This window comes from Panthera leo, chromosome B3 (genome assembly GCF_018350215.1).
Source record: "Panthera leo isolate Ple1 chromosome B3, P.leo_Ple1_pat1.1, whole genome shotgun sequence".
NCBI lineage: Eukaryota > Metazoa > Chordata > Mammalia > Carnivora > Felidae > Panthera > Panthera leo.
Window position 1 is genome coordinate 58,388,961 of NC_056684.1, and position 14,909 is coordinate 58,403,869.

A 14,909-nucleotide genomic window follows, 5' to 3' on the forward strand; every position below is an offset into this window, starting at 1 on the left:
ACATGGCTACTTTTCCAGTCTGAAATCCTAGAATGGGGACCCTGGGGTGGGGGAAATAGGAGCCAAGGCCATAGGGATTCCAATCTGGTCCCAAGGGAGGGCTGAAGGGGAAGCCTGGACTCTAAAAGCCCAAAGCTCCCTCCCTGGCGTAATGTGCTGGTGCCGGGAGAGTTCCAGAGAGATCCCCTAGGCCCAAGCAAATTAGGCCACCCAACATTCAAGGTTCTCTAAGAATCAAAAACTTGGGGTGGGGTGTGTGAGGATAGGCCCGAACGGGTTCCCTTTCAGCCTCAGGCTAATAACGCAGGCGCAGGGGGGCCAGGGCTAGAATTCCCCTTCCCTCCAAAAGCGTAGCGGAGCTGGGGCACACTCCGCTGCAGCCACGCCGGTGGCTCTCCCTCCCTCCCGAGCGTCTGGGCCCGCGGGCCTGAGAAACCCTCCTCGGTCTGACCTGTGGCCGCGGCGTCCCTCGACCCCAAAGTGAGGACTGGCTCGCTCCTGGCTCGCCGCGAGGCCCGCGACGCCCGCTCCCGGCCGGCTCCCTCCGCAGCTCTGCGCGGGGAGGGCGGGCGGGGCCGGGGGTGATGAGGGGCAGGCGCGGCCCAGTTCTAAGGCGGGGCGGGGCGAAGTGGGGCGGGAGGCCAGCCAGCGCGCCCGCGACCCGCAGAAGTGCTCCGAGAGGCCCGAAGCGCGCCAGGTGAGACGGCGCGGGCTCGCGGGGCTCAGGTGGGGGAGCTGTCCCGTCCGTGGCGAGAGCTCGGCTAGTGCGGCTACGGGGACAGAGAAAGGGGCAAGTCTGCTGGGGCTGGGGGGTGGGGAGAAGACCTTGGGGGGGGGGGGAGGCAGTGGAGGCGCTCCCCGAAACTCTCCATATCGTCGGATCTGGGCTCCAAGACCAAGAGGATCGGCGAACGCCCGCAGAGCAGGCCAGGCGTCCGAGCAAGGCATTCGTCCTAAGACCCTGAGAGTGTCTGTGGCAACCATCCCCTGGGGTTCCTCGTGAGCTCTCGGGGTCTCAGGCCCTCCAGCCTCGCCCGCGCCCCCACCGGTCTCCAGACTGCATCTCTAGGTTTGTGCCGGAGCTGCCCGGGAGTTCTGGGCAGGGGGCAGGAGGAGGAAGGGCCGGAGGGGTGGCTGCGCAGGGGACGGCTCTTGTGCACGGTCCCTCCTCTGTCCCAGACCGAGGGCGGGGGGCAGCGCCTCTGATCCTCGGGTGCGGTCTGAGAAGGTTGAGAGCGACTTGGAGTGGCGGGCGGGGAAGCACCCCAAACCCGGTTTGTCCGGTCATAGCCTGGTCCTTAAGTGAATTAGGAGAAGAGGAAGGTTGGAAGCGAGCCCCGCCAAGAGAAAGGGAGCGCATTCGGTGATAGAACGTCTGGACCTCGTTCCCGCCCCCAGGAGCGCTGCTTGTGAGGTTCCACAGGGAGAAAGCGAGCGGCGCGGGCTGCCACGCACGCACTGTGTGGAAGGGGCGAAGGTAGGAAGACAGTGGTCCGGGTGTGAATGGCGGGGATGATGAAGCTGCTGGGGTCGGTGTGGTCGGGATGGGTTTTGAAGGGGGCCTTGGAGTGCTGTCCCCATCCAGGCCCCTAGGGGCGCACTTCCAGTGCCCCCCTCCCCCCCGCAAGTTCAGATCAAGTGGGAGTTACTCAAAGAGAAAGCTTGGTAAGAAGTTAAGAGGAGAAAAGAAAAACCTCGGAAGACCACATATGCCACAAGGTTTACAGACATGGAATCCTTATCTCGGCCTGCCTGGAGCCTAGATAGTTTATTTGCATGATTCAGCGTCCCTGGGCTCCCTACTTACTTCAGCCCTCAACCCACTTCTCAGATCTTCTGTTTCTCCACTTAATTCTTTCCTTAGTGCAACAACATACACATGCCCACACACCTTCCTGAAGAGAAGAGGCTGGGACAGGAGTTTCTGACAGTTCTCACCAGCCAGAGCTGTCAACTTTAACGGGATCAACCCCAACCAAAGAAACAAAATAATCACATTCTAATAGCTGTGTATCACCAGTCAGCGCTCTTGGCAACTCCAGCCATGTCACCCATTCCTTCCTGGAGAATTATAGTATTTCTGAGTTCCAGAAGATGTGGGATGTGGGGAGAGGGAGACTCTAAGAGAGGCCACAGAGCACTAAGAAAGTACGTAAGAACTTTGAATGCTGAAGACCAGCTGTATCAGGCTGGATTTTCTTAAAGATTTGTAACTTTATTTCTTATCCACCCCTTTTAACACACACAGGAACCCCACTTCAACCTGGGATTGGTAAAGATTGGGTAACGTCTGAAATACAACTGAGCATTAGAAATGCTTCAGTAATTTAAGGGAGTTCAGAAAGGGGGAAAAAGTGTCCCTCACTTCTCTAGGCTGGGTGAGAAAGGAGGACCCCAGAGTGTGGGGATTGGCCCACCCCATTGAGAAAGCACCTGTTTTGTCACAGGGGCCTCTGACTGAGGGTTTATGTACCTAGTTCTCTATGTTACTAAGCAGTACTTTCTTCTTGTGTCTATATTTCTGTTTACATGAAATTGTAGGTGTATGTCTGACTGTATCTTGCACTTATTTGTATTAAGGTACATTGTGTATATATACGAGTCATGGTAGTGAGCTAGGGGAAAGGGAGTGAAGACTGAAAAGAGATTTTTCTCAGATTGGAAGAAATTCTACTGTCAGACCCTTCTTGGCTTGCCAAGGAGGAAGATGTTCCAGAGGCAAATTATAAGCTTTGTAGGAAAAGCAGGATTGCTGGGTATAGGGACATTTCATTTAGTCCCACCACTTCATGCAGGAGGCTTGTTAGCTTAATTATTAAAACCAATTTTGGATCAGGGTCATCCAAAATTAGCTTTAGATTAGGCAATGGAGATTAAGGAAAACCTAATTCCTTAAATTAAACAAAAAGAATTTTATTCACTGTCTTTTTGCTTTAGTCATCTTTGATAAATATTTTGGTGAATTGGAAATAAGTTAACATTGTCCTTCTGTACTTAAGATACAGAGAGACTTTTGTTAGTGTTTCTTTGAAGCATCACGTTAATGGAGGTGAGCCATTCTTGTAAAGTATTTTATAAACTCCCACTAAAATATATGCAGGAATAATGCTGATATGTAACGCTAACCAAAGTACATTACACTATTATTATTTGCTTATATTGCAGCTCTTTCTTTTTGAAATTTCAGCATATAACATGTATTCATAGTATTAGCAAACTTGCTTTATCTTCCCACCTTACTAACCAAGATATTCTACATTTTACAGCCTTTTTAAAAACATAAAGCCTTCCATCACAATTGTAATGGCTTTAGTCTAGGTGTCATAAAGAATAAATTCTTAGACCAATAAGTAAAATAAATATCACTATCACATATTCACAATTCGTAGTTACTTAGCTTTAGCTAGAGTTGAAACATATGTTTCAGATTCAGTTAAACATGAACATTCATGCTTTGGACTCCAACTACTAGAAGAGGCTTTCTGAAAATTTTGTGAAAGCACTACAGATTGACAGGGTTGGTCAAATCCCTTCCTGCCCAATCCTTAGGCCTATATTGGTGACACTCAATTAACATTGAATGAGAATAGAATACTCTATAGGGCACAGAGGGATCATAGCTCCCTCTTGTGTGTGAAATAGAGGATGCCACCTACAGAGAGGAAGTCACTCATTCACATATATTCATTCATTCAACCCACAAGCTGATTAGTATATGCTACATGCAGGGGATGCAAAGATGGAGATTAGAAGCTAATAGGGAGACTGATGTTCAAACAATTACAATCCAATGTGATTATTGTGATCGTGGAGGTATATTCAAAATGCAGTCAGAACATCAGAGGTAGGAACATCTACACTGGCCCAATGGTGTCAAAAAAAACTTCACAGAGGAGGTAACATGAGCTGAGACTTGAAGGGTGAAAAGGAGTTTGCTAAGGGGTAAGAGCATTCCAGGCAGAGGAAATAGCATATACAAAGGCATGAAGAGTTAAAAGAGTATGTCAGATTCAGGGAGAGGCCAATAGTTCAGTATGGCTAGAGGTTAGGCTGGGCCAAAGATGGAGGTGCAATGGTAGATGAGATCCGATCATAAAGGACTTTGTATGTGATTGTGAGATTAGGTTTTACCTAGAGCAAAGAAATAAAATGATTATATTTCCTTGTTAGAAAACAATGTTCTGGCACCAGGCAAGATAGAATGAGACTGAACCAGGGCAGTAGGGAAGGAAATTCATGGATGGTTTCAAGAAATGTTTAGGAGATAAGATGGTCCATCTTTCCGGCTTATTTTATTGATACACTGGTGATGTCACCAAAGAGACAAAGAAAACAGAATAAAAAGCAGAGCAGAGACAGTGAATTCAGTTTGGGACCTGTTAAATCTGAGGCATCCATGGGGAAGCCAAGTGAAAATGTCAATGGGACAATTGGCCCAGATAAGAGGTCTGTCTAGAGACATAGATTTGAGAAGCATCAGCCATGGGAATAGATGAGTTTGCCTACAGAATCATGAAGAGTACTAGAAGAAAAGAGCCAAGGCAGAATCCTGGGAAGCAGAAACATTTCAGAGAGAGGAAGTACTAGCAAAGGAGCCACAAAAGTCATGGCCAAAGGCAGGAGACCCAGGAGAACATGCCGTCATGGAGATTCAAGGAGGACACGTTTGAAGAAAGGGGAAACAGTCCACAATGCCAAATACCACAGAGAGGTTAAGAAGGATGAGACGTGAAAACTTCCCTTTGGATTTAGCATGTGATAACCTAATGGAGAAGATGGGAATGGAGAGAAGCCAGATTGCAATGGGTTGAGGAAATAAAGCAGTGGAGACACCAGCATAGACTATTCTTCCCAAAAGCCTGGCTATGAAAGGGGGAGAGTGAGATAAGACAGTAGCTGGAGGGGACTGAGAAGTTCAAGGGAGAGGGTCCTTTCTCTTTGTGTTCTTAAGATGGGAGAAATTTAAGCATATCTTTGAGAGAAGGAGCCAGCAGAGAAAGAGAAGCTGACAAGTTGTGTAGAAAATGGGGGATGACTAGGGAAAGGTGGTTGTGAAGGCAGGCAAGGATTGGAGTGAGAGCCCAGGAGAAAAGGAGATACCCATTCCCCTGCAATGGAAGAATTGAAGAGTTAAGAAAAAAGCAAAACTTCATGGGAAAACCGAGGCTCAGAGCTTACGTGACTTGTCCAAAAGACAGGATTAAAACTGTCTCTCTGTCTTTTTGCCTGACACTATGCTACCCTCCCCCCCCCCCCAGAGATAGCATAGGAGGTGGCCAGCCTAGAAAGAGAGTGAAAGGTTGGGAGCCACAGGGTATTATAGAAGAATCACAGAATTTAGAACTAGAGGGGACATGAAGATCATCATATCCAATTGCAGATGAGGAAACCAAGGACCAACGAGGTTGTCATTTGCCTGCCTAATGTTTTAAAATAAGTGAAGAACTGGTTCCAGCCCAGGGTTCTCTCCAACAAGGATTGGATAAGGAGATAAATGGAGTAGTCAGATGTCCTCTCTTGCCCAATCTTGTAGCTTCTATCTATTCATGTCACTCTGTTTCAGGTATTATTCTTAGCACTTTACACATGCAATCTTGTCTCACACTCACAATGACCCTGTGAAGTAAACACTGTCATCCTTACTTTTAATAAAACCAAGTATCTGTAGGGGTCAAGTAACTTGCAAGAGGCAGATACAGAATTCAAACACAGAGCTGCTTAACTTCAAACTTATTCTTTCACTATATCACTTAATAAGACACTACCTAGCCAGACTATAAACGATGGAGCCTCCTGGGCAAACCAAGGCCCCAGTACAGATCACACACAGGGAAATGAGCAGAGGTGGGATCATTGATTGTAAAATAAGGTGAGCTAAGTTGATTTCAATTATTTTAGAGTTTCCAGAGGAGGAGTCAGGGTGCTTGAGAAAGCTAGACAGACCAGTGTGGGCAGTGCCAGGACCAGGAATCAGCCCTCTGATGATATCGTTGGATTATATATTTAGCAAAGCTGTCTGGCCTTTGTTCCTTTGGATACTGAGAAGGAAAGCCAATCTTTTTGTAATCTGTACCAACTTTCACCCTTATGCCTTCGCTTGATAGCTATATAGTAAATATAGTTCTTTTTATGTCCTGTGATCTGTCTGATTAGGCTGGAGGCCTGAGAGAGATAAAAGAGAATTATATTTCTTAAGACAGTCCCAGCGGAAGCAGAGAAGCCTCGAGGGTGGTTGTGGCACTGATTTAGGGGACCTAAGGGTTAGGAAAGGAGCATGGGGCAACAGAGATGGATTGCCAAGACCCTCATTCCCTCACAGCCAAAACACAGGGAGATGGATGGCAGAGGAGCAATGGAAAGACAGTAGCAGTAGAATCTGGTGAGCTCCAGAGATGAGGGAACTGGTCTGGTTTATTCTTAGCTGTATCTTCAGCACCAAGAATAGTACCTAGCTCATAGACATAAACATCTATTGTCCTACAGCATATGCCTCCCTGTCACAGCCCCATCAAAATGGCTGCTTTTGGACACACATTCCCCTTCTATACTGGCCTCAAGCCAATCTTCCCAATGGACACCACCTTGGCCGTCATCATTGCCATCTTTCTGACTGCACTGGTCACCTTCATCATCATCCTACCTGGCATTCGGGGCAAGATGGTGAGAAACAAACCCAGCCCTGGAGACCCCAGCCCCAGAGAGACCTTGGCCTCAAGGTGAGGGGGCCAGACTCTCTGACTACAACCAGACTCAGGAAAGAGACTCCAGTCCTGAAAAAGTGTCACCCCTCCCCCAGGAGGGAGCTCCCTACTCATTGATTCAACACATAATTTATTGAGAACCTATTATGTGGCAGACACTCTGATCTCAATTGACCAAATGACCTCAGTTTTAGAACCCCTGCCCCACACACCCAAGTCTGGAAAGAGGAAGGGTGGATTTGGAAGGAGGGTGTTCCTTCCTAAACCCACCCACCCTGTGACTCAGAGGGTGTTCTGGCTGCTGCGGGTGGTGACCAGCTTATTCATCGGGGCCGTGATCCTAGGTGAGTATAATTCTGGGCAACTGCCTCTGTGCCATCTAGTTTGCCCCACAGCCAACCTCCCCTCTCCTTGTTGCCTTACAGCAACTTCTGATTCCGGGGGGGTGGGAGGGGCATAAGCAGAGTGTGATCAAGGAAGTCTTGGATTCTGACCCCTTTATTCATCTTGGGCAAACATATTATTGTCAAGCTAACCATGAGCTAGACCCTGAGCTAGTTAATAGATAAACAATTATGCGCAAAAGAGACCTAGACCCCTTGGAGCTCTCCTTCTGACTCTAACCCAGTAATGCCCAGATTTTCCTGAGTTCCTGTATGTCCAACTCCCCAACTCCAGCTGTGAATTTCAGTTCTGAGTGGTTCGTGGGCCAGGTGAGCACCAACACATCATACAAAGCCTTCAGTTCCAAATGGATCAGTGCTGACGTTGGGCTGCAGGTTGGGCTGGGAGGAGTCAACATTACACTTACAGGTAAGTGATGGTTCTTACCTGTGAGGGAGAAGATTCTGCTGTGTTTTTGGAATCTAATTTGGTGTGGTCTAAAGTTCTACGGGATGGAGGGATGGTAGGAAGGGAAATTTCCAGAGATTAATAGCAGCTTCTGTACACCTGCCCAATGTGATGAGCCCCTACCCAGGCTTGAGTTCCTCCTAAGCACACCTGCCCCGCTCCCCCAGGGATCCCAGTGCAGCAGTTGAATGAGACCATCAATTACAATGAGGAGTTCACATGGCGCCTGGGTGAAAACTATGCTGAGGAATATGCAAAGGCACTGGAGAAGGGGCTGCCGGACCCTGTGCTCTACCTGGCTGAGAAGTTCACCCCGAACAGCCCATGTGGACTGCATGGCCAGTACCGCCTGGCAGGACACTACACCTCAGCCACGCTCTGGTGAGTGTGGGATAGAGGCCAGCCTAGACCCAGGGATGGTGTTTCTATCCATCTTTCCTCCACTTATGTGGAAATCCCTAGTGGGACAGGCTGGCACCAACCCCACAGTGCTTGGTTGGGAAACCTATAGGCAGAAAACTGTGTCTCACATCTCTGGGGTATTCTTGGCTGCCTGAGCCTCCATGTGGGCCCTTCCAAATAGAAGTGTCTAGGCCAACCTTCACTAGGTCCTTGGCTCTCCAGGGTGGCATTCCTCTGCTGGCTGCTGGCCAATGTGATGCTGTCCATGCCCGTGCTGGTCTACGGTGGCCACATGCTGCTAGCCACAGGCATCTTCCAGCTGTTGGGACTGCTCTTCTTCTCCACGGCCACATCACTCACACCACCCTGTCCCCTGCGCCTGGGCACTGCTACGCTGCACACTCACCACGGGCCTGCCTTCTGGATCACATTGACCACAGGTGAAGTCCAGCCCTGAAGACAGACACAGGGCTTAGGGCCAGGGAGGGAGGGCCAGGGACCACAATATTGGTGGGGGTTGAGGGTCTGCCTCTGGGGGCCAAGATGCCTTTCCTCCCTTTAAAGCCCCATCCCTCTTACATCACTCATCAGGGCTTTTTCTCCCCAGTTCCACTACCCACCCCCATAGATGCCTACTCCCTGTGTCTTCTGTCTCTGTCATGTTCCTCATCTCCTAACTCTCCCTTCACCCAACTCTTTCCCAAATCTTCCAATCTTCTGTCCATGCCTGCTTCCCCCAAACACTCTTCTCTATGTCCCCCATTCCTAGAACCCTTCTCTTTCCTGCTTCACATGGCTTTAAATTGTCTTACAGGTCTTTCTCCTCTCCTGTTCTCTCATGCCCCTTCTCATGCCTTCTCCTCTGTGCCCCGCCCTTCCCCCAGAGTTCTCTATTTTCAGAGTTCTCTCTCTCTTTCTTCTGACATGTAATTCAAAGAGCACTGGACTTAGAGTCAAAGCTCAGAAAAATAGAGCCACACCAGCCGTATGACCCTAAGCTAGTCACTTCTCTGAATCCCAGTTGCTCTGAAACAGGGATGCCAGCATTCTCTGAGAGTTGTTCTGATGCTCTTGCAAGAGTTCCTTGGGAGGGTATTACTATCACCAAGGCAGGACACCTATTGTCTCATCCCCAGGACTGCTTTGTGTGCTGCTGGGCCTGGCCATGGCAGTGGCCCACAGGATGCATCCCCAAAGGCTGAAGGCTTTCTTCACCCAGAGTTCAGGAGAGGATCCTGCGCTGGAACGGAATCCTGAAGAAGGGGGACTCCTGAGCCCTCGCTACCGGTCCACAGCCGAGAGTCCCGAGCCCCAGGACATTCCCCTGTCAGAGGCTTCCTCAGAGGCATGCTGTAAGAAAGAGCATCCCAGAGAGCCTGACTGTACCCTATAAGGCTCTTCTCCCTGGTGGCCACCCGGACTTCCAGTCTGGCTCCAGATCTCATTGGAGCCTCATAAACCACCAGAAATGACTGCAGGTTGGGTTGTTTCAGCCCCCCAGCCCCAATCTATAGGTGGAGAAGGAAAAAGAGGCTTTTCCTTTTAAAAAACAAAACAAAAAGCCCTAATATGCTAAACAGAAATTGGAGCCACCCATAAACCCTGTCTCCATGGTAAGACCAAGCAAGTGCTGCCTGTCTGTGCACAGCAACCCTGCCTTCCCTTGATGCCTTGCCTCTTTGAGGTGCCATTTATTGAAACTCAGCTTCATTTACATAATGTGTGTGTGTGTGTGTGTGTGTGTGTGTGTGTGTGTGTGTGTGTGTTGGGGAGGTTATAGTGTGATACCTGTATGGTCCCTCTTATCCCTCTTGTTTCCCTTTTTCTGGGTCCCTTTTGTTCTTCTTTTACTTCCCCAACTTGTGTGATCTCTTGGTACAATGAAAGTCCTGGGCCAGAGAAGAAACCAAACTTCTTGTCCCAGGATATCAACCACATGTGCTACATTATCTTTAAGCTTCACTTCTCAAATCTGCCAAATAAGATTGTAGGTCTTGCCAAGGACCTGAAAAATAATCCCAGGATTTATTTTTATGCCTTGCCAACATCTACTTTAGTTAGCCCTCAGATACCACCTCTTAGTGAATAAACTGGAGTTAGTACATTACCTCAAAAATGCCATTCCCTCCAGGTCCACTCACCTGGGCCAGTGAAGGGGAAACCCACTGGGCCAATGGGATAGTGACCTGCCTGGTCACTCCTACCGACCATCCACCTGGGGCAGTTCAGGAAGATACTGGTTCTGGTGAGTTCCCCTTTGGGCTCACTAGAGGGCGCCTCTCTCCCAGAGCCTCGTGGCAAGGCAGAGAGAATGGACTTGGCTGCTTCCAGCCCAAGAAGTCCGCTGAGGACTCATATTCCCTAAGTCTGGGAAAGCCATGAAATGTAATGGAAACAATTTAAAAAAAAAAAAAAAAAGGAAAAATATTTATTTACAGGTCATTCTGGGAGACTTTTCCCTGAGTGCAGGAGTTGCAGCCCGTCTGAGGCCGCCTGCTTTTCCCCAGTGGCTCCCCCACCCCACCCCTTCCCGCGCAGTGACTTTCTTTGGGCTATCCCGGCCCAGCCCCAGCCGGCATTGCTACCTGGCTTGCTGGGGACCGAGGTGGGGTAACAGTCTGAGGATGAGTCCCCCTCAGAGGTTAGTATTGGTCGTTAAGTCCAGGGCTCCAAACTGCTTATGCAGTGGGTTGTTCAGGATGAGAGGCGAGCTCCCTTTCGCCTGGCTACCATAGTCCTTGCCGCTTCGGTCCAGGAAGGTGCGAAGCGCGCTGGGCCAAGAGTAGTGGAGACTCACCACCGCCACTCCCAGCAGGAGGCACAGGATGCCTGCGGCAGCGCAGAAGGAAGGAAACAGGGTAGTCAGGGCTCCAGGCCAGAGTCTGGTCTGCCCCCTCCATCTCCTGGGGGCTACCTCTTGCATTTCCTCCCCAACACACAGGGCAGGAACACCTCTGATATGGATTACACGATACACAGTTTCATGTGCTAACTGGAGCAAGATACTGAACCCCTCAGAACCCTCTCCCCTCATGTGCAAAACGGGCATAACCACACCTGCCTCTAGGAACTCTTAAGAGGAGATTAGATAATATGTGTGAACTCGTTTTGTCCATTGTAAAGCACACAGCAGTATAAATCCAGTCCCCACCCCAGCCTCCCGGAATCCGCCTCCTCAGTCCTCACCGGTGGCCAGGGTGACCCAAAAGGCGGCGCCATAGTGAGTGGTGAGAGTGGCGGAGCCGAGACGGAGCGGGCAGAGCTGCACGCTGGAGATGGAGGCGAAGGCGAAGATAGAGAAGAGCGTGAAGGCACCGGTGGTCAGGAGCGCCAGGCCCCCGTAGAGCGGAACCGGCATGGAGAGCAGCCCGTTGGAGAGGAGCCAGAAGCAGAAAGCCACCCTGCGGAGGGGACCCATGCGCTGTAAGCGGGGTTACCCCAGCCTCGCTCCCCCTCCGTCCCCACCCCAGAAGGAAAGCCGGGACTGTGATGGCGTAGGCACAGGGGAACCATACAGGGGAGGGGCCGGCTCGCAGCCTGTGCCTGGTCTCTCTGGGTTCCCAGGTCTGTGCGGAGGACCCCGTGACTTTCTTTCTGACCCGAGAGGTGGAAACTCGCACCTCCAGCAGCTATGTGGGGCTGGCTCACACGCCCCCACCGCGACAGTCCCTCCCTCAGTCACGCGTGCTTCCCTCCAGCGCTCACCACAGCGTGGCCGAAGCATAGTGCCCCGCCAGGCGGTACTGGCGGTAGAGCCCGCAGGGGCTGCTCGGGGTGAACTTCTCGGCCAAGTAGAGAACTGGATCTGGCAGCCCCTTCTCAAGCGCCTCCGAGTACTCCTCGGCATAGTTCTCGCCCAGACGCCAGTTGAAGCGCTCGTTGTAGTCTATAGTTTCGTTCAGCTGCTGCACTGGGGTCCCTGCAGAGGGCGGGCGGGCGGTGGAGTCACGGAGCCGCACGCTGCAGGGGACCCCGCAACTAAGCAAACACGGAGAGGAAAGTGGAGGTGTGAGAAAAAGCGGTTTGGCAGCGGTTGGGGAAAGCACGGCTCCAAAAGGAATAAACACTATTTGAGCCTGTGGGGTCCGAGATTTCCTCCAGCTGTCCCTGCCACACTCCCCCAACCATGGAGTCCGACAACCCAGGAATTCACTTTGCCCCAGCCCCCTCACCTGTGAGTGTAATATTAATTCCCTCCAGGCCGACGTGCAGACCAACATGGGCTCTGACTCGTGCTGCGCTGAAGGCCTTGTAGGATGTGTTGGTGTTCACCCCACCCACTGACCACTGTGCGCTGAAGTGCACGGCTGTGGGGAGAGGCACAGTGTGTGGGGAGGGGTACAGAGAGAATTGGGGAGATGGCATGGGGAGGGTGATGATGGCAGGTAGGGTGCAGTGCAGAGAGATGGGGGGGTCTAGGGGTCCAATGTGGTATACATGGTAAAGGTGTAAGAGTGGGCACTAGAAAGCTGAAGAATGGGAAGAGGGAGCAGGACACGACCCCAAATCTCGATTTTCCCAGGTGCCCTCTGCCCACCTCCATCCTCACCCCAGGTCCTCTTCCCACCTGCTGCACCACACACTCACCCACAATTTCTGCGCCTATGAAGAGACTGAGAAGAACTCTCACCAGCCAAAACCAGCGCTGCAGGAATAGGTACCTGGGTCAGGCTTGGTAACTGCCCGGCTAGAGTCCCCAAGACCTCCCTTGACCCCATGCCACCTAGATCTTTAGTGCCTCTGAAACTGTCCCCTCTTGCACCACACCCTTTTCCCAGTTCCATTCCTGATGCTTTGAAGCTGAAGTCAGTCTTGTTTTTTTGTACAGTTTCCTCTGAAGTTTTCTAGCCATGCACTTCTGCTGCCCCAGTCCCATTTCCCAGTGCACCCTGCAACATGGCTTTCTGTCTGGTGCAGGCCCACCACCTTCACCCACCAGCTATCTGGCTTCTGGCTACTTGAATCACTACTATGGTGAGGCTCAGTGAGTCCAGAAGTGGTAGGCAGGCAGGGATCATCTACTCTAGGAGAGGGTGGCCCCAGGGTCCTGTCACCAAGTAGACGAGGTGGGAATGCAGCCTCTCAGATATTCCTAGGTGCACCAGTTTCCCAAGGAAACCAACACAGATCAAGACTCAGGGAAGCTAGGAACCCATAGACTTGAAAAACAACTTAGGTTCTAGGAGAAGTGAGGGGGGAGGAGTCCAAGGAAAAGTACCCAGTCTGTTATAACTTCGAATCCTGGGTGGGAGTGTCTGAGCCCTTAGGATGGGAGCACTCATATGTATGCAACTCTACGCAGCAGAAACACAGCAGTCTCAGCTGCTGAGACTTTCACACCAGTGAAACACAGCAGTCTCAGCTGCTGGTTTCTGTCCTCTTGGTCTGCCAGTCATTAAGTCATCACCTTAAGGCTGAGACTGGAGTGCAGCCACAGTCTGAGGGAAGGAGACTCCAGCAGCATGTGAAGACTAGAATCAGCCCCAGGATTACTGGACTGGGCACTCACTGTCTGCATCAGCTTCCTGAATGATCTAAGTGGGGTCGGTTTCCAGGTTGTTTTGTACAGGGCCTCAACCTCCCCCGGTTCTTGGAAAGGCGTGCCTGCTGCCCCAGACTTCTGTCTGCTCCACCTATGCTCCTCTGGTTCAGTGTTTCAGTCTGACTATCCATGGAGGCACTTGGAACCACATTACCTGTCCTAGGTCTTCCAGAGACCAGCTGCCCAAGGCCCCCAGGCCCTAGCATCTAGCACCCCCTTACCGAGTGGCCACGAATCCCAGGCAAGATGAGCAGGAAGCTGGCAGCCAAGGCCAGGAACACCAGAATGACGATGAGCAGTGGGACGCTGATGCCAGGGGCATGCCGGGGCTGGGGGTAGAAAGGCAGCTCACCATTCCACAGAGTCATGCTGCAACCCGGCCAAGCTGGGTCTGCTGGAGTGGGAATAGCAGGTACCTGGCAGCCGAGCCTGGGTCCCACTTATCTTTATCCGGTCCCCTGCGTTCTTGGACAGGACTCAATGGGATGGTCAAGCCTGAGCTCCTGACTTTCCCTAAGGAAGTGCAGTGGCCGCCGGTTGCCTTCAAGTGCTCTGGATTGGCTGGGGCAGGGTTGGGTAGGTGGGAGAGAGGAATTATTTCTCACTGGTTGTAACCAGTTACGTTCAAGGCTCTGCGGGTTTGCTCTGTGTTTGGAAGTGGTGTGGAATCTGGACCCCTTTTATAGCAGCCTGAGCAGCTTGCTGGGCGGATGTCAGGGCTTGGCAGCTTGGTGTGATTGGGAAGAGAACTTGCAAATAAGGGGCGGAGGTTGCTATGCAAATGAGAAGAGCCCTGACTCCACAGCAAGAAGGCCAGCCTCCCGCCCAGATGCACACTCTTGGCTCTAGTCTGACCTGAGTGGACACCAGGGCAGCTGGCCTTCGAGGATCCAGAGAAGAGGGTGAGAGTGCCATCCAGAGAAGAGGGTGAGAGTGCCATCGGGGAGGCTGGGATCTTCAGAACTGGGAGGGGAGGGGTGCTGTGTTGGGAAGGTGGAGACAGGGAGGAGAGCAAAGAAGCAAAGATTCCAAGGGAAAAGACTTCTGCCCCAAATGGGGGCCCTAAACCAGAAGTTGGACTGGGGTTTAGGGCATGATCTTCCTATCCCTCCTGTCCTTGCACAGGCACTCACTGCAGAGTATCAACGGCTGCAGGTCAGGGATTCCCAGCAGTTACTGAGCAGTTGGGGATGAGGATTTGAAGCTGGGCGCTGGGCTGGGGGGTAGGGGGGGAGCCCTGGAAGGCTGGAGGTGAAGTTCTGCCTGGGACTGACAAACCCCAGAGGACTAGTGCCCTGTGTGTTCCTTTGGTTGGGGTTAGTTCTTCCACCAGGTGGAAAGTGGGGACTGGCATCAGTGCCTACTAGATGTCCTGAAAAGAGAGAGGTGGGATGTGGGTCCTTGGTGATGCT

At 51.5% G+C, this 14,909-nt stretch overlaps 2 protein-coding genes across 2 annotated transcripts; one reads left to right on the forward strand and one right to left on the reverse strand.

Annotated features, from left to right (window-relative positions):
• Positions 1–1,436: 1,436 nt before the first annotated feature.
• Positions 1,437–9,654, forward strand: DUOXA1 (dual oxidase maturation factor 1). The gene is made up of 7 exons (XM_042940512.1): positions 1,437–1,477; positions 6,484–6,660; positions 6,988–7,045; positions 7,380–7,514; positions 7,721–7,934; positions 8,178–8,395; positions 9,092–9,654. Exons 2-7 carry the CDS (start codon positions 6,487–6,489, stop codon positions 9,346–9,348), a joined length of 1,056 nt encoding a protein of 351 aa, XP_042796446.1. The 5' UTR covers positions 1,437–1,477; positions 6,484–6,486; the 3' UTR covers positions 9,349–9,654.
• Positions 9,655–10,498: 844 nt separating this feature from the next.
• Positions 10,499–14,225, reverse strand: DUOXA2 (dual oxidase maturation factor 2). Its single transcript, XM_042940513.1, has 6 exons — positions 13,719–14,225; positions 12,543–12,600; positions 12,128–12,262; positions 11,661–11,874; positions 11,142–11,356; positions 10,499–10,784 (listed from the first exon to the last, which is right to left on the reverse strand). Exons 1-6 carry the CDS (start codon positions 13,863–13,865, stop codon positions 10,591–10,593), a joined length of 963 nt encoding a protein of 320 aa, XP_042796447.1. The 5' UTR covers positions 13,866–14,225; the 3' UTR covers positions 10,499–10,590.
• Positions 14,226–14,909: the final 684 nt, after the last annotated feature.